The following is a 21,507-nucleotide window of genomic DNA, read 5'->3' as shown; positions in this document are numbered from 1 at the left end:
GCTTGTTATTTCCTGTTTATTTCTTTATTTCAATCAATCAATCAAATCAGTCCCTAAAGCTTTTCTGTGTAATTTAATTATTTTCTAAATAGTTTATAATTGTGCTTTTCACTTAATTTGATCCAAAGAACACACTCCTAGCTCAACAGCATAAAACAGGGCTGCTAAAAATACGACACCAATAATCTTTAGACTTGATTACTTGACAACTAAGGGTGGCAAAACTGTGAGCACTCAAAAAACAAATAAACAAACCCCCCCGCCCCCAAACTTCAACTTTCTGGAACCATAAGAGGATCCTCACATGGAGTGCAAACATAAGGTTTGATATTTAGGAAATCTTTAGTAATCTGTTAATCACCATTAACTTAAATGTTCTGTGGTCACATTTCCTTCTTGCCATCTTATTATCAAGCCTACAGGCATTTGTAGAAAGATTAGGAAGTAATACGGTCAGATGAGCATCCAATTGAGCCTTGTCTGCTAAAAGGAGTGACTATACATCCCTAAGGCCTATATGGATGATACAGATCTATTAATACCTGTATTTATCTCAATCTCTTTCACTCTCAAGAAGGTCCAGTTCACAAAACAAGTTATATGGTCACCCAACTTCCAATGAAAAAAATACTAAGGGGAAGTGAAACTAGACAGCAACTTGAAGCATAAATTTAAGTCATCCACCCAAAAGAACTCACCCTAAAACTGTTCTTCCAGCAGCTCGCCTACGTAGAACTGCTTCTAAGTACACTAAGATGCCACGTATATACCCTAGGTATTTTACCGACTTTAAGCCAACATAATTCTTACCTGTCCAACTCTACAAGTATGAACAAACATCATGATGTAGGCGTGGGCAGCAGTGAGCGCATGCAGTAGAGGTGTGGCTTGAGCTGAGAGGGTAGCATCAGCGACATTGCCAGCACAAGCCAGTTCTCGCAACAACACTGAGCCCCCAGGGGATTCTATTGGGCGGTGTAAGGGCTCCAAGGAGGAAAGAATGGAGTCCAACTGAAGGAGACCCTCCTGAAGGACTTTGGGTTCATGTGACAGTGTCTGAAATAAGAAGAATAATTACAGCATTAATGTACAATGAACTTCATATGCATGTCTTAATAGTCACAGTGAAAGAAGTGGAAGACAAGTCTCACAAATTTCAGACCTGGCCATGGTCTTGCACCTGGTAAATGGTGAAGCCAAAACATGAACGAAGGTATGACATACCTAAACGCCTTTTAGAGCAACACATTACTTCTCTTGAATGAGAGGCTTTCAAAGGTGGTAGGCCAATCAAATTTAAAAGATTGTGATGGCCAAACTGGACTACTGTTACAGCAAGGACTCCATGCTGTAAGATTAATTCCAAATTTTGCACAACAGGGAGCAATGTTATTAGGCAAGGTTCCAAAGCATGGAAATGAACCACTATTACAAATGTTTTTTTCTTACCACAATAAGAGAGACAATTCTAGGATAGGCATCAGCTAGGCATTTTATTTTGGAGACAACTCAAGGATTATATGGCCCCTGCAATTTCTTTCTGAGTAGGAAGAAAAATCTTGACAGTGAACACTATCACTTGCCATTCAAAGATAGGAGAACTTATGTGCTTTTCCTATGGCTTTAAATAAATCTATCCACCCTCACACGGTATCTTACAGGTAGGATAAAGATGGAGCAGCCCTTTCCCCCCTCTCTCTCATAAATAGCACTTAATTAAATATTTGCAAAAAGGAAAGCAGAATAAAATATCAAATGCAGATGTCACAATTATGGATCTTTCCAAGTCCGCAAGAAATTGGATTTCTGATTTTTAGCAGAAATTACTTATCATTGCACAACTCAGCTAATAAATAAGCTTCACAGATTTAATCCAATTCCTACAGAAATCCCAATGGCTTTTTTGCACAAACAGAAATATCTCTCTTAAAATTCATACAGAATCTCTAGGGACCCCAAATAGATATAGCTATCTTAAAAGAGAACAAAGTTAGAGGTCTCACATCCCCAGATTTGCAAACTTACCACAAAGCTACAGTAATCAAAAGTGTAGTACTGGCATAAAGACAGACATCAACACCAACAGAACAGAGAGCCCCAAAATAAACCCTTGCATATATGGTCAAATGATTTTTGACACGGTTGCCAAAACAAGGGTACAATAGGGAAAGGACAATCTTTTCAACAAATAGTGTTGGGAAAACTAGATACCCACATGCAAAAGAATGAAACTGAACCTTACCTTACACCATACAAAAAATTAACTCAAAGTAGATCAAAGACCTAAATATAAGAGCTAAAACTATAAAATACCTAGAAAAAGCCATAGAATAAAAGCTGCACGACACCGGATTTGGCAGTGATTTCTTAGTTATGACATGAAAAGCACAGGCAATGAAAAGTAAAAAGCAAAAACTAAACAACAAAAAATCCCCCACAAAAAACAAACTGGACTTCATCAAAATTAAAACCTTTTTTTCACATCAAATGACACTATCAACAGAGTGAAAAGCAACTCATGAATGGGAGAAAATAATCTGCAAATAATTTATCTGATAAGGGATTAATATCCAAAATATATTAAGGATTCTTACAACTCAACAACAAAAACAGACAACCCTATTAAAAAATGGGCTCTCCCTTTTCCTCAGAAGCTCTAGGCTGATGAGAGAAGGAAAGCATCAGGCAATTGAGGGGAAAAAATAGTGCCAGGCTATCTAGAGAAGAGTGAAGAGAGGCTCCAGGCCAATGAGAAGAATTAGGCAAGAAACACACAGATGTGCCAGCCTTCTGAGAAGCACCAGCCAGCAACACCTTACCTCTTTAAACTTGGAGGAACGGCTTCATCTCTACCCTTCTACCTCAAAGGGAATCTATGCCAAAATGCTCCAATGAATGGAGGACACACTTGGATTTGTGAACTGAAGTGATACGCAGAATCTCTGAGCCTTGGTTGTTTGGAAGATTGAAAAATCTTGTTCAGCATGGGTGACCACCAAAAAAGCAATCTAAAGCCATCTATTTGTCACAACTGAGACAAACTGGGGAGTTTGTTGTCAAATAAAATGTACTGTTCCGGAAAAAAAAAAAATGGGCAAAGGCCCTGAACAGACATTTTTCTAAAGAAGACATACAGATGGCCAACAGGCACATGAAAAGATGCTCAACATCGCTAATCAACAGAGAAATGCAAACGAAAACCACGAGATCTCATATCACACCCATTAGGTTGGCTAGTATGAAAAAACTAGAAAATAACAAGTATTGGTGAGGACGCATAGAAATCAACCCTTGTGCTTTGCTGGTTGGAATGTGAAATGGTAGAGATGTTGTGAATAATACAGTATAGCAGTTCCTCAAAAAATTAAAAACAGAACTACCAAATGATCTAGTAAATCCTACTTCTGGGTAGATAACCAAAATATCTGAAAGCAGAGTCTTGAGTATGATTTCACTTTCAAGTCAAACTCAGAACCAGAGAGTAGAACGGTGGTTGCCAGGGGCTGGGGAAAGTTGCAGAGATGTTGGTCAAAGGGTATAAACTTTCAGTTATAAGATGAAAAAGTTCTGGGGATCTAATGTATAGCGTGGTGACTATAATTAATAATACTGTATTATATACTAGAAATTTGCTAAGAGAGTAGACCTTAAGTGTTTTCACCATACAAAAAAGCAGGGTCTGGAGAACACACCCATGTTCGTAGCAGCACTATTCATAAGAAGTGGAAGCAACCAAAATGTCTATCAATGAATGAATGGATGGATAAACAAAATGCAGTTTAAACATACACTGGACTATTCAGCCTTGAAACAGGAAGAAAATTCTGACATATGCTACAACATGGATGAATCTTGAGAAAATGCTAAGCAAATTAAGCCAGTCATAGAAAGACAAGTACTTCATGAATTCAACTTACATGACATACCTCGAACAGTCAAAATTCAGACAGAAAGTAGAATGGTGGTTACCAGGGGCTGGTAGGGAGAGGGGAATTGAAAGTTGTTGTTTAATGGGTGCAGAATTTCAGTTTTACAAGAGGAAGAGAGTTCTGGAGATGGGTTTCACAACAATGTGATGTACTAAACACTATTAAACTATACACTCAAAAATGGTTAAAGCGGTAAATATCATGTTATATCTCTTTTACCACTACTTAAATAAAGCAACTTCATTTTTGGGCAAAATTTGAGCAATGAACTACAGGTCAATCATGCTTAAAATACACAACTATCAAGCCTGAGAAAGGAAAAAAAAATACATGGCTAAACAAACCAGACTGTGTTAAAACCCACTTCCAAAGCTTTCTTGCAGATTTATTTTCCCTTCCAAAAAACTCATATGTTAGAACTATATACCAAACTCAGGAACAAAGAACAAACACTTTGACTTTTCAATGAGAAATAACGTAGCACACTATTATTAGTCACAAAATCCACTTACAGTACATAACCGCCAATTTCTTCATTATGTTTTAGTTGAAGGGGAGACCACAGTAAAAACACGTATACAGAAGTATTGCAAAATTGATTTCTAAAAGAAATGAAAATATTCGGCCAGATGCTTCTTACCAATATGGATTTGCAGACACCTGCAACAGCCTGACAGGCTGCAGATGTGGGAAAGTCAATGGGCAGATTGGGAAGACCCAAAATGGTAACCAAAGGCAAGAGTCCTTTCTGATTCACAAATTCCTGGCAGTGGTCATCAGTTGTATTGTTGCTCAGAATAGATTCCACAAATTTCATCTAGGTAATAAAAATTAAAAAAAAAAGTTAGAGCCTGACACTTGGAACTAAAATGCCAGCTTGGAATTAGGACAGGGGTAACCTTATAGTCATGAAATCAGTATTTTCTAGAATATCAAAACCTCAGGTAAGCAGTAATAGGTATATGAAATGACCCCTAAACATCCAGAAAATAAGGAATTACAACTTCTTCCCAATGTATCTTTTCAGCCACACCTAAAGTCACATAATCTGAGAAGCACAGAGAGGTTAAATGACTTGCTCAGGGCCACACCATGAATTAGTGGCAGAATCAGGTCTAATTTCTTAATTTGCTCATTTAGTGATTCTTAAAGATAATGTGTTGCCTCTCCCCTAGAAGCAAACATCACGGATACTTTTCTTCAAATGTGCTCATAATGCAAATGAAACCTAGAACTCTGGAAGTGATTCAGACTAAACAGAGCATTTTGTAAGGGTAAGAAAGTAAAATACGGGAAACAAACACACAGGCAAAAGAGAAACCATCTCTGGAAGTCTGGAAGTGCTTACTGGGCTAGAACAAATGCTAAATGGGCTTCCCCTTATAGGTAAATAACTCTGGGAAAATTCAAACTCTTCCTTTTTTCCTGTGAGACACACAGAAGTTAAAAGAAAACACCACATTATTATTATTATTATTATTATTATTATTGGTAAAAGAGAAGTTAATGGGAAAAAATGGCAAGTAACGGGAAAAAAATATGCTGGGATGCACTCAAAGAACATAATACTGGACTGGTCTAACAAAGCCCATTCTCCTCCTGTTTGGATTCCAAAGGGGAATGAACAGAAAATTGGGAATATTAAAAAAGGAACTGTTAGCTAATTTTTGGCAAATCACACAGAACAAGGTTTATACATCTTTCCCCGCTGCTCTCTGCACTTGAAGGGCCCCAGTGAAAATAAACACAAGTCATCAGACTATTTGGTAACCCCACACATTTTCCAGAAGAGCACACACCTTTACTCAGATTGCCCTACCATTAATCTTACCACATTAAGGATGTAATCCATGAGGGGAATAGGAATACGTTCCTCTGTACCAACAACCCTGTTAAGGGAGAAAAGAGTGAGTTTCACAGAAATTCACAATACCAATGCAAGAGAACAAAGCGAAGAAAAGGAAACCGTGAAATTCTAGTCCTTTCTCTCAGTTAGACTTATAGCCTTTAGTATATAGCACAGAAAAAAAAAAAGAAGGAAAAAGAAAAGAGCTGAAATCAATTCTGAAGGTAGCTTTCCTAGCCTGAGTAGGTTGAGAGCACAAAAGGAAAAACCAAGCTTTCACAAACTCAGCACTTATACATATCTCAAAAGAAATTATTCTATTTTAGGCAAACTATTATAGGAGGAATTCATCAGTATGAAAATACTAAAAATAAGCATGTTCAATTAAGAGACTATTTAAATATTTGCTTGAAGAAAGGAGCTAGGCAAAGAAACAAATACATAAACATCTTACCGTGTTCTTGCATCAGATTTAATGTTATAGAGAGCAGGAAATGGAATTTAATTTTGGTCAAGATTCCATGCTTAGATTGGTAAACCATTCAGAAAAGTCAAAGTTGGTCAAAGATGAAGGCAACACCCAAGGTCTCCTTCTCTAACAACCTTTTCCTGAACTACCCCAAAATTGTGATCAGGTCCTTCTGCTTCAGATGCTTCAATGATGCATTGAAGATAAGAAGGCTGCAATAATGCCATAGCTGCAGAAAATGCAGCCTTTAGACCAATGGCTACACCTTGGCTTTTGTAAGAAATAAACAGAGGGAAAAACCCCACAAAGTATATTGAAATGAAACAAAATCTACCTAAAAGATAAACCCTAGAAAAGGACAAAACTTGAGTTGAATAAGAACATTTTAGATATAGGCCCTTGGGAGAAATTTGGGAGAAAAGGGCAGAGATAGAAGAAGGGAGAGGTAGGGGGAGAAGGCAGAAAAATTGGCAAAAAATAATTTCGTCTCTGAGCAAGATAAAATGTGAACAAAGATTTGCCAGGCATGGGGATATGTGGCAGCAAAACAGAGACTAGGCAATAGGCAAAGAGAGTGGAGAGGCATGACGAATGGCTTTAGAGATAAAATATCTCGAGCTAGGGCTTGGGTAGGATGTTGTGAACATGCTCAATGAAGAATCTGGGGAAGAACTTTGTACAAAGGGAGGACCTATACATAAGCCAGGAGTGAAATGATTCCATGGGAAGATTGCAAACCCTTCCCTGACTGTAAACTTCCTCCGCAGAACCACTGCCACATTCCCTGCTACTTACACCAATTATCCGCCCCAGCTTGACTGCACTTCCTTGGGAAGAACTCAAGAGATCCATCTCTACAGCTAAGAAGTACAGGTATGGCTCTAAGCCCAGGGAGATACCTGCCCCTTTGCAGAAGCCAAATATAATGGTAAAGACTCAAAGCACCATCATGAAATGTACTTTCTTCATTTGCTAGATGGAAGTTGGAGGGAACAAGAGAGAAAACAAACCAACAGTGGTTCTTAAACTCCAGGAATGAACTTGTTCAGTAACCACTTTTCTCCCCACCCTCATCTTTTTGGCTTCTAGGCTCAGGGCATCATATAGGAATAGTAAAAATGATCAACTTTCTTCAGTAGAAATCCCCCTACCACTGGTTTTAAGAAAAGTCATTCTAATCCTAACCTGATATGAAACTTTGACCCATAGCATCTTTGAAACAATGAAAGACTGCATTTCCATGAAGAATGAAACAAATTTATCTTAACTGTCAAATTAAAAACTGCCGCCTCGCCGCCTTCTCCAAAACAGACACACATTCCCAAACTTAATTTTAACTCTAGTCACTTTTACATGGGTATTTATGATGTTGGAGCCCTTAATCAGATGTGGAGGAGAAGGATTCCAATTGAGTGTCATAGTACACGGGTACAGGACAACAGATCTCATGTTTTGGGGTTTTTCGGGGGTGGGGTGGAGTGGGGGGAGGAAAATCAGGTCTCTCTTACCACTCCTGAGGAGACACAGCTGCCTTTGGCAAAAGAGCCCTCCCAGTGGGCCACAATTCAGGGAACAACTGCTTCTCTGCATTTGATGCCTTTAAAGCCCAGACAGTTGCTATTCAAGTTCCAAAGACCACATGGATATATATAACCCATTTCTTTCAAGTTGTTCAGGGTAGGTGGTTAAGTTAGGCAAAATAAATGGAATCAATCACAAAAATAAACCATGGTGCCCCAACTGAAAACCTTGGTTACTTACTGGCAAGTATATTCACCCCCAGCAATATCAGTTTTGCTGAGCTCAAACAATTCAGAAGGCAGAAGAAAGAGGCCAAAAGCCAAGTATTTAGAACTACTTGTGGTGAATGCCTTTGAATGTACAACAGAACTCCATGTATTTGGGGTAGACTGTAATGCCTAAGTTTCCTTATTGCAGATTTGTAGCACAAAACCACGTGTCTCAAGATCAAATACAATCAATCATTTTACTCAATGCTAGCTGCTGATTTTGGGGACAAAACCAAGGGAGAAGAACACTGTCTTAGTCTGGAAAAAAAAACAAACTCAAAACTTCGTCAACAGGTGAGTGGATAAATGCTGTAGTATATTCATACAGTGGAATACTATTCAGCAACAAAAACAACATACTGATAGACACAACATGGATGAATCTCAAAAATACGCTACGCAACAAAAGCCAGAAACAAGAAAGTACATACATTAGATATGATATACATATAAGACTCCGTTTATTCTATTTATACGATGTTCCAGAACAGGCAAACTTATTCTATGAATGACAGAAATAAGATAGGTAGCTGCCCCATTTTAGGGTAGGGAAATAGGAAACTTAAAATCTGTACCATTTACTGTATAGGAATTATACCTCAATTAAAATTAATGGAAAAAATTACTCATGCGTGTATTTAAGGCATTGGAAAACAGATGTGGGCATGGGAGACCAGAATTTGTTCGGGAGTCCCATTGAAGAATTTTGCGTTGGGTGGGGGAAGGATACAAACAAGACTTTTGGGGAGAGGGGTGGCACACACTGCAAATTTTTCAAAGCCACGTTCCCATATTGGCAGAAAGTACATAGCAACTCCCACCATAACAACTACCTGGGATAAGGAGATAAAAGAATTTTACCTATAATAGGTAGTGGCTTTCAAAATGCAGGTTGAGTTTAGATAGTCTTTTGTGTTCCCTTCCAGCCCTAATAATCCACGTAATGACCCAATTGAAGCTTGTGAAGGTGGCAGAAGTGGAAAAGTACATGTGTCAATATTTGTGAGATTCTTAGATATGTTATGTGAATGAGGTGCTGATGAACACCCAGACCATGCAGAAGAACATCAATACCATGGAACAGCAACTATTAGAGTCCTTTGCAGCTTAGAAGCTACATATGACTAATACTACGATACAGTATTAATGTTGTGGGTCTAGATTTTAACTATTTCTTCATTCTTGTTCATGTTTCATTAGGCCCAGATCTCTTGGCATTTAAGACTCAGGGACTCCTTAATCTAATACTCTTGATTCATTTTATCAACTCAATAAATAAACAGTTATTAACTGATTACCTACTATAAACAAAGTGATCGGGATACACTGTTGAATGAGACATTGTTCCTGCCTTGGAGAACTATATAGATTAATGGGGGAAACCATTAGAATATATAAATGATTTTTAACAAAACTGTTGGGAGAACACAAAAGATCAACTTCCTATTTAGAGGTTAAAAAAAGTTCTTTTAAGAATAAGACATTTGGGCTTCCCTGGTGGCGCAGTGGTTGAGAATCTGCCTGCCAATACAGGGGACATGGGTTCGAGCCCTGGTCTGGGAAGATCCCACATGCCGCGGGGCAACTAGGCCCGTGGGCCACAACTACTGAGCCTGCGCATCTGGAGCCTGTGCCCCGCAACAAGAGAGGCTGCGACAGTGAGAGGCCTGTGCACCGCGATGAAGAGTGGCCCCCGCTTGCTGCAACTAGAGAAAGCCCTCGCACAGAAACGAAGACCCAACACACCCAAAAATAATAAATAAATAAACTTAAAAAAAAAAACAAGAATAAGACATTTGAGCTGGACTTGTAGGAATTTGGTAGATGGAAAAGAAGGAGATAGATAATTTGGGGATGGGGGATAAATATGAATGGAATATACAGTGACTCATGATATTCCAAGAAAAGCATGCAGAGTGAAGACATTATGAGGGCTTGAGAAAATGTCAATTTACCAAGGCAGCTTAAAATCTGGGCATGTTAGACAAAAGGTATTAAGAAATCCAGGTAGAAAAGTTATATGCAGATGAATGTACACAGCTTGACTCAAAACCACCACCATTACTAACATTCAAGAAATCCATCCCTAGTTTGTAGCCAGGAACAGGAATCCTATACCAGCAGGACGGCTGACAATCAAGGATGTGGCAAAAAAGCACTAAGATTCCGACTCCTTTGCAAATAAAGTCCTGCTTTCTTTTAGGGTACCCTCCTTTTCCAGAAAGAGAACATTTTTTGTGTGTGCGCGTGTAAACATTTTATTGACACACAACATACAAGCAAAAGGTGCACAAACTTAAGTGAACAGCTTGACAGTTTTATACAAATTGAACTCACTATGTTACTACCAGCACTCTAAAACACCTCCTCTCAGAAAGACAACATTTTAATCAAAACAGAAGATGGTGCTAGATGAAGGCAGGGTTGCCTTCTCAGACAATGAAAATATATCTGCCCAAGAAAGCAACATACTTAAAACGTAATGCCTCCCCTCCAAAAAATTCACACCAACAGGCTCATTACTTTCTAGAGTTCCAAGAGGGCATACCTGTTTTGGATTCTAGACCTTCGCTCCTGCTGTCTACTCCACCATAATCTTCTCTTAAGTCCCAAGCCACCCTTTGAGATGAGCTCAAACCCATTCAAAGCCACACCTAAATAAAATGCTCATGCTTTTCTCAGAACTACTTCTATATATACACCAAAAGAGCACTTATTAAAGAATGCATGACTGTCCAGAGGGATCATGCCCATTTCGAGCATGAAGGTGATTAAGAGTTACAGCTACAGCAGTTGCTTTTCATCCCTTGCATGCGAACACTGTAAGCTCGAAGAACCAGGTCTACCAGCAGTCTTTAAGCTCACCCCCCCATCCCCATCTCACCATCCAGGTAATCAATTTTCATGTAGAACAAACCTCAAATAAATAGAAGGAAAATCTACTGTGCCTAGTTACAATCATATAGTACATTCCAAAGCCTTCTGATGTATCTGGAATGAACGGATGAAATAAACAAAAACAGAGACCAACCAACAACAAATCCCTGTAACTCTTAAGAACTTCTTAGGAGATAGGCTTCAAAAGTGCAATGTGTTTAATGTATGCTCACTTATGGAAAACAATCAAGCAGTCAATGACATGGAATACCAAATCAACAAAGGGAAATCCTCTGAAGAAGGCCTTTTAATTTGATATACTGAATTCTGATTGAATTTCATGAACAGCGTTTAAAAAAGAAAGCTTGCTAAAGCAACCAAAACAAACACCAAAGCACAAACGACACACAAGGGTCAAAGAAAGATAAATTACAGACATTTAGGGCCGGAAGAACCTTATAACTGGATCTAATCCAACTCCCTCATTTTTACAGATGAAAACAACATGCTCAAGATCACAAGGCTAGAGAACCTGTCTTGTGAACACTTACTGCTGATTAGGCTCAGTTTCATTCTGCTGGGTAGAATTAAAGCTCTGCATGGCCTGTACTTCCTCTTCCTCCTCATCCTCACTAGAGGCCTCTTCTGCAGCATGATTAGATCTTGGGGGAGGAGCAGTAGCAGTGCCATCTGCCTTCTGGATTGATGGCTTCTGACAGATGTATTTAGGGTCTCTTCCAAGGTTACAGATTTCTTCAAGTAACTGAAAGGCAAAGGAAACAAGATTACTTATTAGTAATTAAGGAATGGGGAGATGACTAACATTTTTGGAGCACTTTCTATGTGCTATATACAGAAGTGCCAAAACACTTTATATACACTATTCCTGGAATATAGTCATTAATTTCATTTTACAAACAAGGAAACTGAAGTTCTGTGAAGTTAAATAACTTCTTCAGGGTCACACGGCTGTTAAGTGACTGACTGATTGATGTGACCCCATGTTCTAATTCACCAACCACCAGTAACTCATTTACCAGTTTCAACAATCCTAAGAGGCAACCGGCAGGGCTAGTAAATGTGGAAAAAAAAAAACCCCAAAACAAAAACCAAGCAACGAAGATTAGAAAGGGTAATATGCTTTTACAAACAGAAGCTAAGCCTTGGCAACTTCTTAATATCCTGTATAAGAAAGCAATACTTAAGTGACTTTTTTGGGGGGTGGGGTAAAGGACCAACCCAAGGACTTGGAGAAAATGAGGCAGAATAATCCTCTTATAGGCACAGTCTAAGAATCCAAATGACCTCCAGTAGGTCTTGCCTTTTCCTAAAAACTCCCACTTCACTGCTCTCTCATGCCCATGGTCACAGCCGTATCACTTCCCACCTTGATGATCGCAGTCGTTGCATCTGTTTTGAGGGTTGGCTGATGTCTCATGAGCTCATCAACAGCACTCCCGAGGTTGGAGGCAGTATCCCCTTAAAGTCAAAAATGGAATTGTTAGAAAGACTGAAGAAAATAGAGCTTGGGCTATTTTTTTTTTTTTTGGTGCCAATATAAGGAGGAAAGAAGAAACTGAACTGGTTGTTGTGATTTTCTAATGCCATGCTTTCTCAAATGAATTCACACCAACCTCTGCAACCAAATCACTGGGGAGGAGGAAAGAAATTTATCAGTCTAGTAAACACATTTTAAAGTAACCATGTATGCTACATTCTACCGTAGTAATCTCTACTGTCAAGGTCTGAACTAGTATTGTAGGGTGAAGAGAGAACGAGAAACGAAAGAACCATAAACCATTAACCCTGACTGCCCCGGTAAAGAATGGTAGTGGCTAAAATGCTACAGTGGTGACAAAGCACATTTTTGAAAACTGGATTCTTTCTGGAACCCCTCCTTCTTGCTACACCTCAATGATCTGGTCTCAAATACACTGTTAATACACTATTAATTTGTGACTATCTTAGGGACTTGGATATTAGAACAGAAGATTACCAGGATCTCCTGTTGCTGAAGACTAGATGGTGGACCTGAAAATCTACTGCTGGTTTTCTAATACCTATTTCTCACCAGCATTGTAACAGTACATTTAACAGTGAACTGTTGAGAAGCATGGAAATATTATAAGCAGAGGTTAAGGATGAAGTATTCTTTTCTCCCTGCAATAGACTATATGGTGATAATTCCCATTAAGCTTAGCACACCTAGCCAGACACATGATGAAGTGAGGTCAAGGAAGGGTTTCCTTGCCAACTGGTGGCTTGATAATCACCTAACTCTTGGCACAACAGCCAACCAATTATTTATTTAAAGGCAAATCCTTACTTACCTAGAGGATCGGAACTCCTCCTCCTCCGCATGGCTGGGAGGTAATCTGGAGACAGAAGAACTTTGAAGAGACGTTCAAAAGGCTGACACTGTACAAATGACTGAAGACCTCGGGCATTCAAGCAGAGTGCACTGAATACATTTGGGAGGGAGCCAAGGACTTCACGGGTAGCAGGAACCTAGAGAGAAAATAAAGTGAGCTTGAAGACATCTGAAAGAGTCCAGGTACAAAGTTAGGAAACTTTGGCCAGGGGTACTACACAGAGAGATCAAACGGATCTTGATGACCAGGTCCAAAGGTTTCTTTCTTTTTTAAAAACTTTTAATTTTACATTGGAGTATAGTTGATTAACAGTGTTGTGATAGTTTGCAGGTGTACAGCAAAGTGATTCAGTTATACATATACATGTATCTATTCTTTTTCAAATTCTTTTCCCATTTAGGTTGTTACAGAATATTGAGCAGCGTTCCCTGTGTTATACAGTAGGCCCTTATTGGTTATCCATTTTAAATACAGCAGTGTGTACATGTCAATCCCACACTCCCTAACTATCCCTTCCCCACACCCTCCAATAATTTCAATACTACACGTAGAAAACAAAAGATAGGATTTTCATGCCATAAGACTGCTTTTCAAGTGTGTGTGTGTATATGTCTGTATATTTTATGGAAAGGGGTATGCATGGAACATTCTTTACAGATCAGCAGAAAGGTCTCACGTCTTTGATCAGCAGTGCATGCAGCATGACATCTGTCAATCCATTGTCCTGGAGTGAGGAGAGCAATGATGGTTCTTGAAATACAAACACAGTCACCACTTCAGTAGCTAAAAAAAGGATGAAAGATATAAGAAACTGAGAGATTCTTCACAGGTATTAAAAGCAAAACTTCAAAGGCTCAAACAAAACAAAATAACAAAAAAAAACAAACCCAGAGCTCAATGTACAACAATTTAATCGCGTGCATGAGCTTAGTAAAAGTACTAATATTGCCCATCAGAGATTGATCACCATTAGGAATTTAGTGACTACTCTTCAAGATTTTTATGGGGCAATGTATAGGCATGACAGTTATAGTTAGTAATATTGTAATGAGTAGTGAAAATATGCTAAGAGAGTAGATTTCAGGTGCTCTCATCACACAAAAAAGGGAAACTATGTGAGGAGATAATGCTTGACTGTAGAAATCATTTCACTATGTATATCAGATTATGTTGTACACCTTAAATATATAAAATTTAAGAAAAAATATATAAATAAAACCTGAAAATTTCAAGATTTTTATGAGCATATTTTGATAAGAATGAGGTTAACTTGTTTTTTCAATTGTAATATGCACCATATAATCTCCTTTATCTTTCCCACGTCACTACAACTCATTCAATTTGAATGGCTGCATACTGTTCTACTAAATACATGTACCACCATGCATATAAACCAGTCCATAATGGTGAGAATTGATAAACCTAAAAATATACCCTTTTTTGTCTGCTTAAGCAGGAAAAAATGTAAGATGGCAGTGTGTGTTTGCTGGGTTAAAGTGAATGTAAACTTACTGATGAAAATGGACAAAATGTCTTCTAAAAAGCCCTTTCAGCAATTTAAAAATACCATCAGCAATGTTAAGAATCCTTGGGTAGGGACTTCCCTGGTGGTGCAGTGGTTTAGAATCCGCCTGCCAATGCAGGGGACACGGGTTCGATCCCTGGTCCGGGAAGATCCCACATGCCGCGGAAAAAAAAGAGTCCTTGCGTATTAATCTGACCAATTTTTGACAGTATATAGAAACGTGCCTTAAGACTACCATTAATGCAAATATGGCAAAAAGAATATGGAAAAAACTCTATGCAAGAGAAGACAGTACAGCATTAATGCATTCATTAAAAAGTAAACAAAAGAGAAACTAGAAAAAACAGAAGAAAGTAGAATTTAGTGAAATTGCAAGCAAAATGCACAAATAATTAAAACCAATAACCAGCCCTCTGAAAAGACTGAAAAAGCTTACAAACTTAAGGGAAATCTAATAAAGAGAGCAATATATATTAGCAATGAAAAAAAGAGATTTAACTGGATTCAGAACAAATAAAATTTTACAAACTGCGTGTTAACAATGAAGTGCAATGCTTTTGTAAGAAAATGTCATAAAAATCGACTATCAAGAAATGATAGCAAAGCAGACTAGACCATTACAAGAATTTTTAAAAAATACTGCCAAGTAACAGAAAGGAACCAAGCCAACAATTTTAGATGTGAGTGTTATTAAACCTTCTAGGAGCAATTAAAACAAGGCTTCCTAACTCATTTAATGAGATTTTTAAAAGTTTCATTTTAAAACCTGACAAGGAAGGCACATGCACATACAATATCCATAAACCATGTATAAAACAAACTCATAATTGCTGATGCCTGAGATCTAAAAGAAACCAGAGGATTTTCAGTTCATGATGGTCAACAGAGCACCTCTCATCAAATGCTATTGAAATGGCAGATATATGACAATTACTGGGACCAACAGTTGTCAATGGCCTTTGGTATTTCTGATGAGCTATAAACTTATGGAAAATTTAAGTCCTTTTTTTTGGGTTTCTATTGGTGTATGATAGACCCTTCAATAGACTTCCATTCGTACAAATGTCTAAATTCTAAGGAGCTATTAAAATTGAGTATTCATAAACTAAAATTAGTGTTCTATTAGAGGTTACTAAGACATCAAGTCTGTTATTTTAAGGAGGTCTAACTATTTAATATAATGCTATGTCATAATGCTACTGTGCAACGGGGACAGTTTAAGCCCTCTTTTAAAATTAATAGATGATTAAGAATTCGAATGAACACACTAAAACCAATTAGTTCCAGATGGAACCAAGCAACTAACTCCTAAAAGAAACAACTCTTAAAAAATTTATGATTAAAATCAAATTCTAGGGCTTCCCTGGTGGCGCAGTGGTTGAGAGTCCGCCTGCCAATGCAGGGGACGCGGGTTCGTGCCCCGGTCTGGGAGGATCCCACATGCCGCGGAGCGGCTGGGCCCGTTAGCCATGGCCACTGAGCCTGCGAGTCCGGAACCTGTGCTCCGCAACGGGAGAGGCCGCAGCAGTGAGAGGCCCGCGTACCGCAAAAAAAAAAAAAAAAAAAAAAAAATTCTAGAAACCACAAAACCCATAAAACAGCAATAATCTAAGACAAAGGGTCTCTGAAAAATAAGGTAATAGTTGGCGATCAAAAACATCTGTAAGGAATTAAAGATTTGACAATGCAATAGGCATCTTGAAAGATTATAAAGAAATTCTCTCAGAAAGTAAGTGACATGAGATCAATATGGTAGTCTAATTAGCTAAACCATAGGGTTTCCAGGAGAGAACATGTAAGTTAAAAGGAACCAAAGGAATTTCCCTGAAGCAGGAAAAAATATTTAGATTTTTAAAAGAGCCTAACCAAGTGCTATGAGGGAACAATGAAAAGAAATAGAACTAAATACATCCTGGTAGGGCTTCCCTATTGGCGCAGTGGTTAATAATGGACAAAAAATGGACAAAATGTCTTCTAAAAAGCCCTTTCAGCAATTTAAAAATACCATCAGCAATGTTAAGAGTCCTTGGGTAGGGACTTCCCTGGTGGTGCAGTGGTTTAGAATCCGCCTGCCAATGCAGGGGACACGGGTTGCATCCCTGGCCTGGGAAGACCCCACATGCCGCGGAGCAACTAAGCCCGTGTGCCACAGCTACTGAAGCCTGCGTACCACAACGAAGAGAAGCTCCCGCTCGCTGCAACTAGAGAAAGCCTGAACACAGCAATGAAGACCCAACACAGCCAACCACCGCCCCCCCCGCCAAAAAAACCACAAAAAACAAAAAAATAAGTAAATTTATAAAATAAATGAATACATCTTGGTAAAGTTTGTGAACTTCAAGGGTAAAGAGAAAATGAAGTTACCTACAAAGGAACAAGAACCAGTTTAACAACATGGTTATTTACAATATGTAACATAAGACAGTGGAGAAACGTCCACAAACTTCTTAAAGGAAGTATAACACCCTAAAGATTACCCAAAGAGGTACTCTAACAAAATTAAAAAATGCATTGAAGAGAGGGAAAGCCAAGGGTTACTAAAAAGAAAACAAAGAGAATGCTGAAAAAGAAGTGACGTTAAGGCAAGCTAATGGTCTTATTTTGTCCATTTTGGCAGAGGATTTTAAAAGTTTAGATGTCGATAAAACAATATAAGGATAGCAATTACAAAAAAGAGGAGTAAGAAAATTAAGATTCAGAATATGAAAAAAGCACCAAGAATTTAGAGCCTCAGGCTTTTGTCCTGCAGATAATTTACCTAACCAAGTGACCTTGGTTTTCAAGACTGTTTAGGGTACTTGGAATAGGACATAAAAGCACAGGGACATACCTTTGTTGAGTAGAAAATCCAGTAAAAAAGGGATTTCATTTATATTATGGATGGCAATCACACGTGATAGAGCCTGCTGGAGAGTTGCTGCTTTCCACCCCTTGACTGCGTCACTCTTGATAAAGGATGGGACTTAAGAGTCAACTCAACTTGAGAGCTGACTGTAGTCATTTTGGCACTGGAGAACACACTTCAATAATGGTTATGTCCATTTTCCATGTTTATAGATTCCTGGGTGGTAGCTAATGGCCTCACTGTTTATTTCTGGTCAATGGGCTCAAAGTAATTATCCCATTCAGGATCATGCCCTATGGGGCCTTCCACATTGGGGATATATTACTGCTCATACTTTGCATATTACAATTGAAGTTTCGTGTCTCAACTCATGCTAAGGCCACCAAAGAAGAAGTTCATTTTAATGCCACAGCTGACTAACTTGCTCACACTTTTTAAATAAGCTCAGATATTACTACCTGTCCTTGGTTCAGTGGGTCCATGAGATGTCCAGTCACCGCAGTCCCCAGACCCTTAAATATGGGCTAAACACCATGGCATCCCCATGACACTGGCCTTAGCCCAAACTATGGCCTCTCATTGTGATCTTTGTGTCCTGTCCTGTCATTGCCATTATGGCCAATGGAAATCCATACCAAGGAATGAACACCCCTTCTCTGACTGGCAAATTCATTTTGTTAAGCCACTGCCTCAATATGCTGGCGCAAATTGCTATGCCCTCAACAAAGATTGATTGTTAAGACAGGCCTGATCTTGGTTTATCCTTCCTGTCATGCTACTGCTAACAATAGTATTATTATAGGCCTCACAAAATGTTAGTTCCCTTTGGGCTTCCTGGTAACACTGACTCTGATGAGGGTACATATTTTACTGCTCATTCAGTCTGGACATGGGCTGTAAAAACAAGGCATCACTTGAGCTTCCAATCTGTCTTACTGTTGGCAGACAGCAGGCTAACAGAGAAACATAATGGCCTACTCAAGGATGCTCTCTTAAATTTACAAAATGGACAATGGTCTCCTAAATGGGTCTCTCTTTTGCCCACTTTATTCTGAACTCTTAACCTTTTAATTCATAGGGCATCCTAATTAAACGCAATGAGGACCTCTCCATTCCCTTTTCTGGCCACAAAAGGGGACATTCCCCATATATGAATCTATGATCCCAAAGAAAATCCCCCCTCACTTAAAGACCCCTTCCCTTTTTGATCCTGGTGCAATATATAGACTGGCACTTACACAGAGAGTGGATAATAGACTGGGATTCACTGGAAATTGAGGGCCCTCACACTCCCAAACAGACTATTCTGTATGCCACGAGAAAGGTCTCTGCCAAAGACCTTGCCCAATACATTGGGTTGGCAAAAAAGTTCGTTCAGTTTTTCTTCCGTTAAGATGGCTCTAGTAGCTTAGCTGTCTTTAACTTAATTCGAAACAATTTTGTTAGACTGTATTGTGACAGCTGTCCTATCAGCATGCATTAAAAAAAAACCTTATCAAAATTGGTGAATTTTTGTGTAGCCATTTTAATATTGAAGATGGGAGGGAAAAAAAGCAATGTTTTCGGCATATTATGCTTTATTATTTCAAGAAAGATAAAAACGCAACTGAAATGCAAAAAAAGATTTGTGCAGTTTACGGAGAAGGTGCCGTGACTGATGAACGTGTCAAAAGTGGTTTGCAAAGTTTCATGCTGGAGATTTCTCGCTGAAGAATGTTCCATGGTCGGGTAGACCAGTTGAAGTTGATAAGAGATCAAATCGAGACATTAATTGAGAACAATCAATGTTATACCACACGGGAGATAGCCAACACACTCAAAATATCCAAATCAAGCACTGACATTCACTTGCACCAGCTTGGTTATGTGAATCGCTTTGATGTTTGGGTTCCACATAAGTTAAGCAAAAAAACAATTCTTGACTGTATTTCTGCATGCGATTCTCTACTTAAACTAACAAAAATGTTCTGTTTTTAAACAAATTGTGACGGGCAATGAAAGTAGACATTTTACAATAATGTGGAACGGAAGAGATCGTGGGGTAAGCGAAATGAACCACCACCAACCACACCAAAGACCAGTCTTCATCCAAAGAAGGTGATGTTGTGTATATCGTGGGATTGGAAGGGAGTCTTCTATTATGAGCTCCTTCCGGAAAACCAAACGATTGATTCCAACAAGTACTGCTTTTAATTACACCAACTGAAAGCAGCACTCGACGAAAAGCATCCGGAATTAGTCAACAGAAAATGCATAATCTTCCATCAGGATAATGCAAGACTGCATGTTTCTTTGATGATCAGGCAAAAATTGTTACAGCTTGGCTGGTTCTGATTCATCCGCCGTATTCACCAGATACTGCACCTTCGGATTTATTTTGGTCTTTACAAAATTCTGTTAATAGAAAAATTTCAGTTCTCTGGAAGACCGTAAAAGGCACCTGGAACAGTTCTTTGTTCAAAAAGATAAAATGTTTGGGAAGATGGAATTATGAAGTTGCCTGAAAAATGGCAGAAGGTAGTAGAACAAAAGGGTGAATACGTTGTTCAATAAAGTTCTTGGTGAAAATGAAAAATATGTCTTTTATTTTTACTTAAAAACTGAAGTAACTTTTTGGCTAACCCAATAGTTTTAAAGGTTCACTAACTGGAGATCCCTCTTTGCAGGAAATGGAGGTCTTGGTGCCTGGCTGGCCCCACGTCTACAACTTTATGGTTCTTCCAAAGAGGAAAGGAAGATCTTAAATTAGTTCCCAGTACCAACACTCTTAAATAGGATGCTAGCTCTGAATCCATGCTATTACGGAGATACTGACTGAGAAACCACTACATAATCTGGGATAACAATGCCCGTGGCCCCTATAATATATAGGCACCTCTAGCATGCCAAGGCCCGGAGACCACAGGGTTGAAAATATTATGCAACATTCTAGCATAACATTATGCCAGACTCTGGTTGGCCTGGCAATGCCTCATTTGGCTGGCCTGGGTCTGGGATTCTACCACTCCAGCTCAATGCCAAACTCCTTGGGCCCTTTCTTGTCTATGCTGTGACTTCACTTGTTTGGGGTATTCAATCAGTCCACAGTTTTCCTGTAAGAAATTACATTATAACTCCTGGGGACAAAGGAATACTGATATTCAGTCACTTCTCTAAGTACTTCTCCAATGTATAAAACTTTCCATCAAAGTTTTGGGGCTAGGCCAGGACTCCCATCAACCCAGCATCCTAGATAATGATTTCAGCATAATTGATAGTCCCAGACTCGATGCTGACACCCTCAAATGTTAACTGGTCCCATATCTGCTGCTATACTCATCACAACTCCATGGCCCCATGAGCTGATTTCCCCTCATCGGACAGTCTCATACTTCACTCTCTATTATTCCCCTATGACGACCCCACATTTCCTTCTTCCTCAACTTGATGGACATTTTTTGTAATAGTAACAGAGAATGTCACTTGAGCACTAAACCTCCAGCAATGTTACCAGGTGCCCCAGGAGACGCAACCACTTATACAAATAACTCTTGCTGCTCTGGAGGTCTTCAATATTCATACTGACTACCTGTCACCCTCTCCAGTTAAGGAGTCCACAATAACCATGTTGGTACTAGTGTCAGCTAGGCTAGGAACAGAGCATATGCAGACTTGAACAGATTAAAATGTGGCAAGGCTAAGACAGGAGGTGAGAGAGAAGAAAAGGCAGTTGAGGAAGTTAAAGGGGACACAACTGGGTATAAAAGTGGGGTAGAAGAGCCAGAGGTAGGATATGAAAGGAGTCAGAATCTTTATTTGGTGGGTTTTAGCATGGAATTGTTGCAGCAGGACACCACAACCTCACCAGGTGCTTC

At 39.0% G+C, this 21,507-nt stretch overlaps 1 protein-coding gene across 11 annotated transcripts in view; it reads right to left on the bottom strand.

Moving 5' to 3' along the window:
- Positions 1–21,507, bottom strand: part of HUWE1 (HECT, UBA and WWE domain containing E3 ubiquitin protein ligase 1) — a 143,320-nt gene that overhangs the window by 62,932 nt on the left and 58,881 nt on the right. For all 11 annotated transcript variants that reach the window (XM_030851006.2, XM_060293066.1, XM_060293062.1 and 8 more), the window contains 7 exons: positions 13,960–14,066; positions 13,242–13,419; positions 12,299–12,390; positions 11,463–11,674; positions 5,761–5,818; positions 4,570–4,746; positions 811–1,056 (listed from right to left, as the gene is read on the bottom strand). In XM_030851006.2, coding sequence (XP_030706866.1) covers positions 811–1,056; positions 4,570–4,746; positions 5,761–5,818; positions 11,463–11,674; positions 12,299–12,390; positions 13,242–13,419; positions 13,960–14,066 — 1,070 coding nt within the window. The remainder of the gene's footprint in view (positions 1–810; positions 1,057–4,569; positions 4,747–5,760; positions 5,819–11,462; positions 11,675–12,298; positions 12,391–13,241; positions 13,420–13,959; positions 14,067–21,507) is intronic.

This window comes from Globicephala melas, chromosome X (genome assembly GCF_963455315.2).
Source record: "Globicephala melas chromosome X, mGloMel1.2, whole genome shotgun sequence".
Taxonomy (NCBI): domain Eukaryota; kingdom Metazoa; phylum Chordata; class Mammalia; order Artiodactyla; family Delphinidae; genus Globicephala; species Globicephala melas.
The sequence above is the reverse complement of the archived record's forward strand: the minus strand, read 5'-3'. Positions and strand labels throughout refer to the sequence as shown.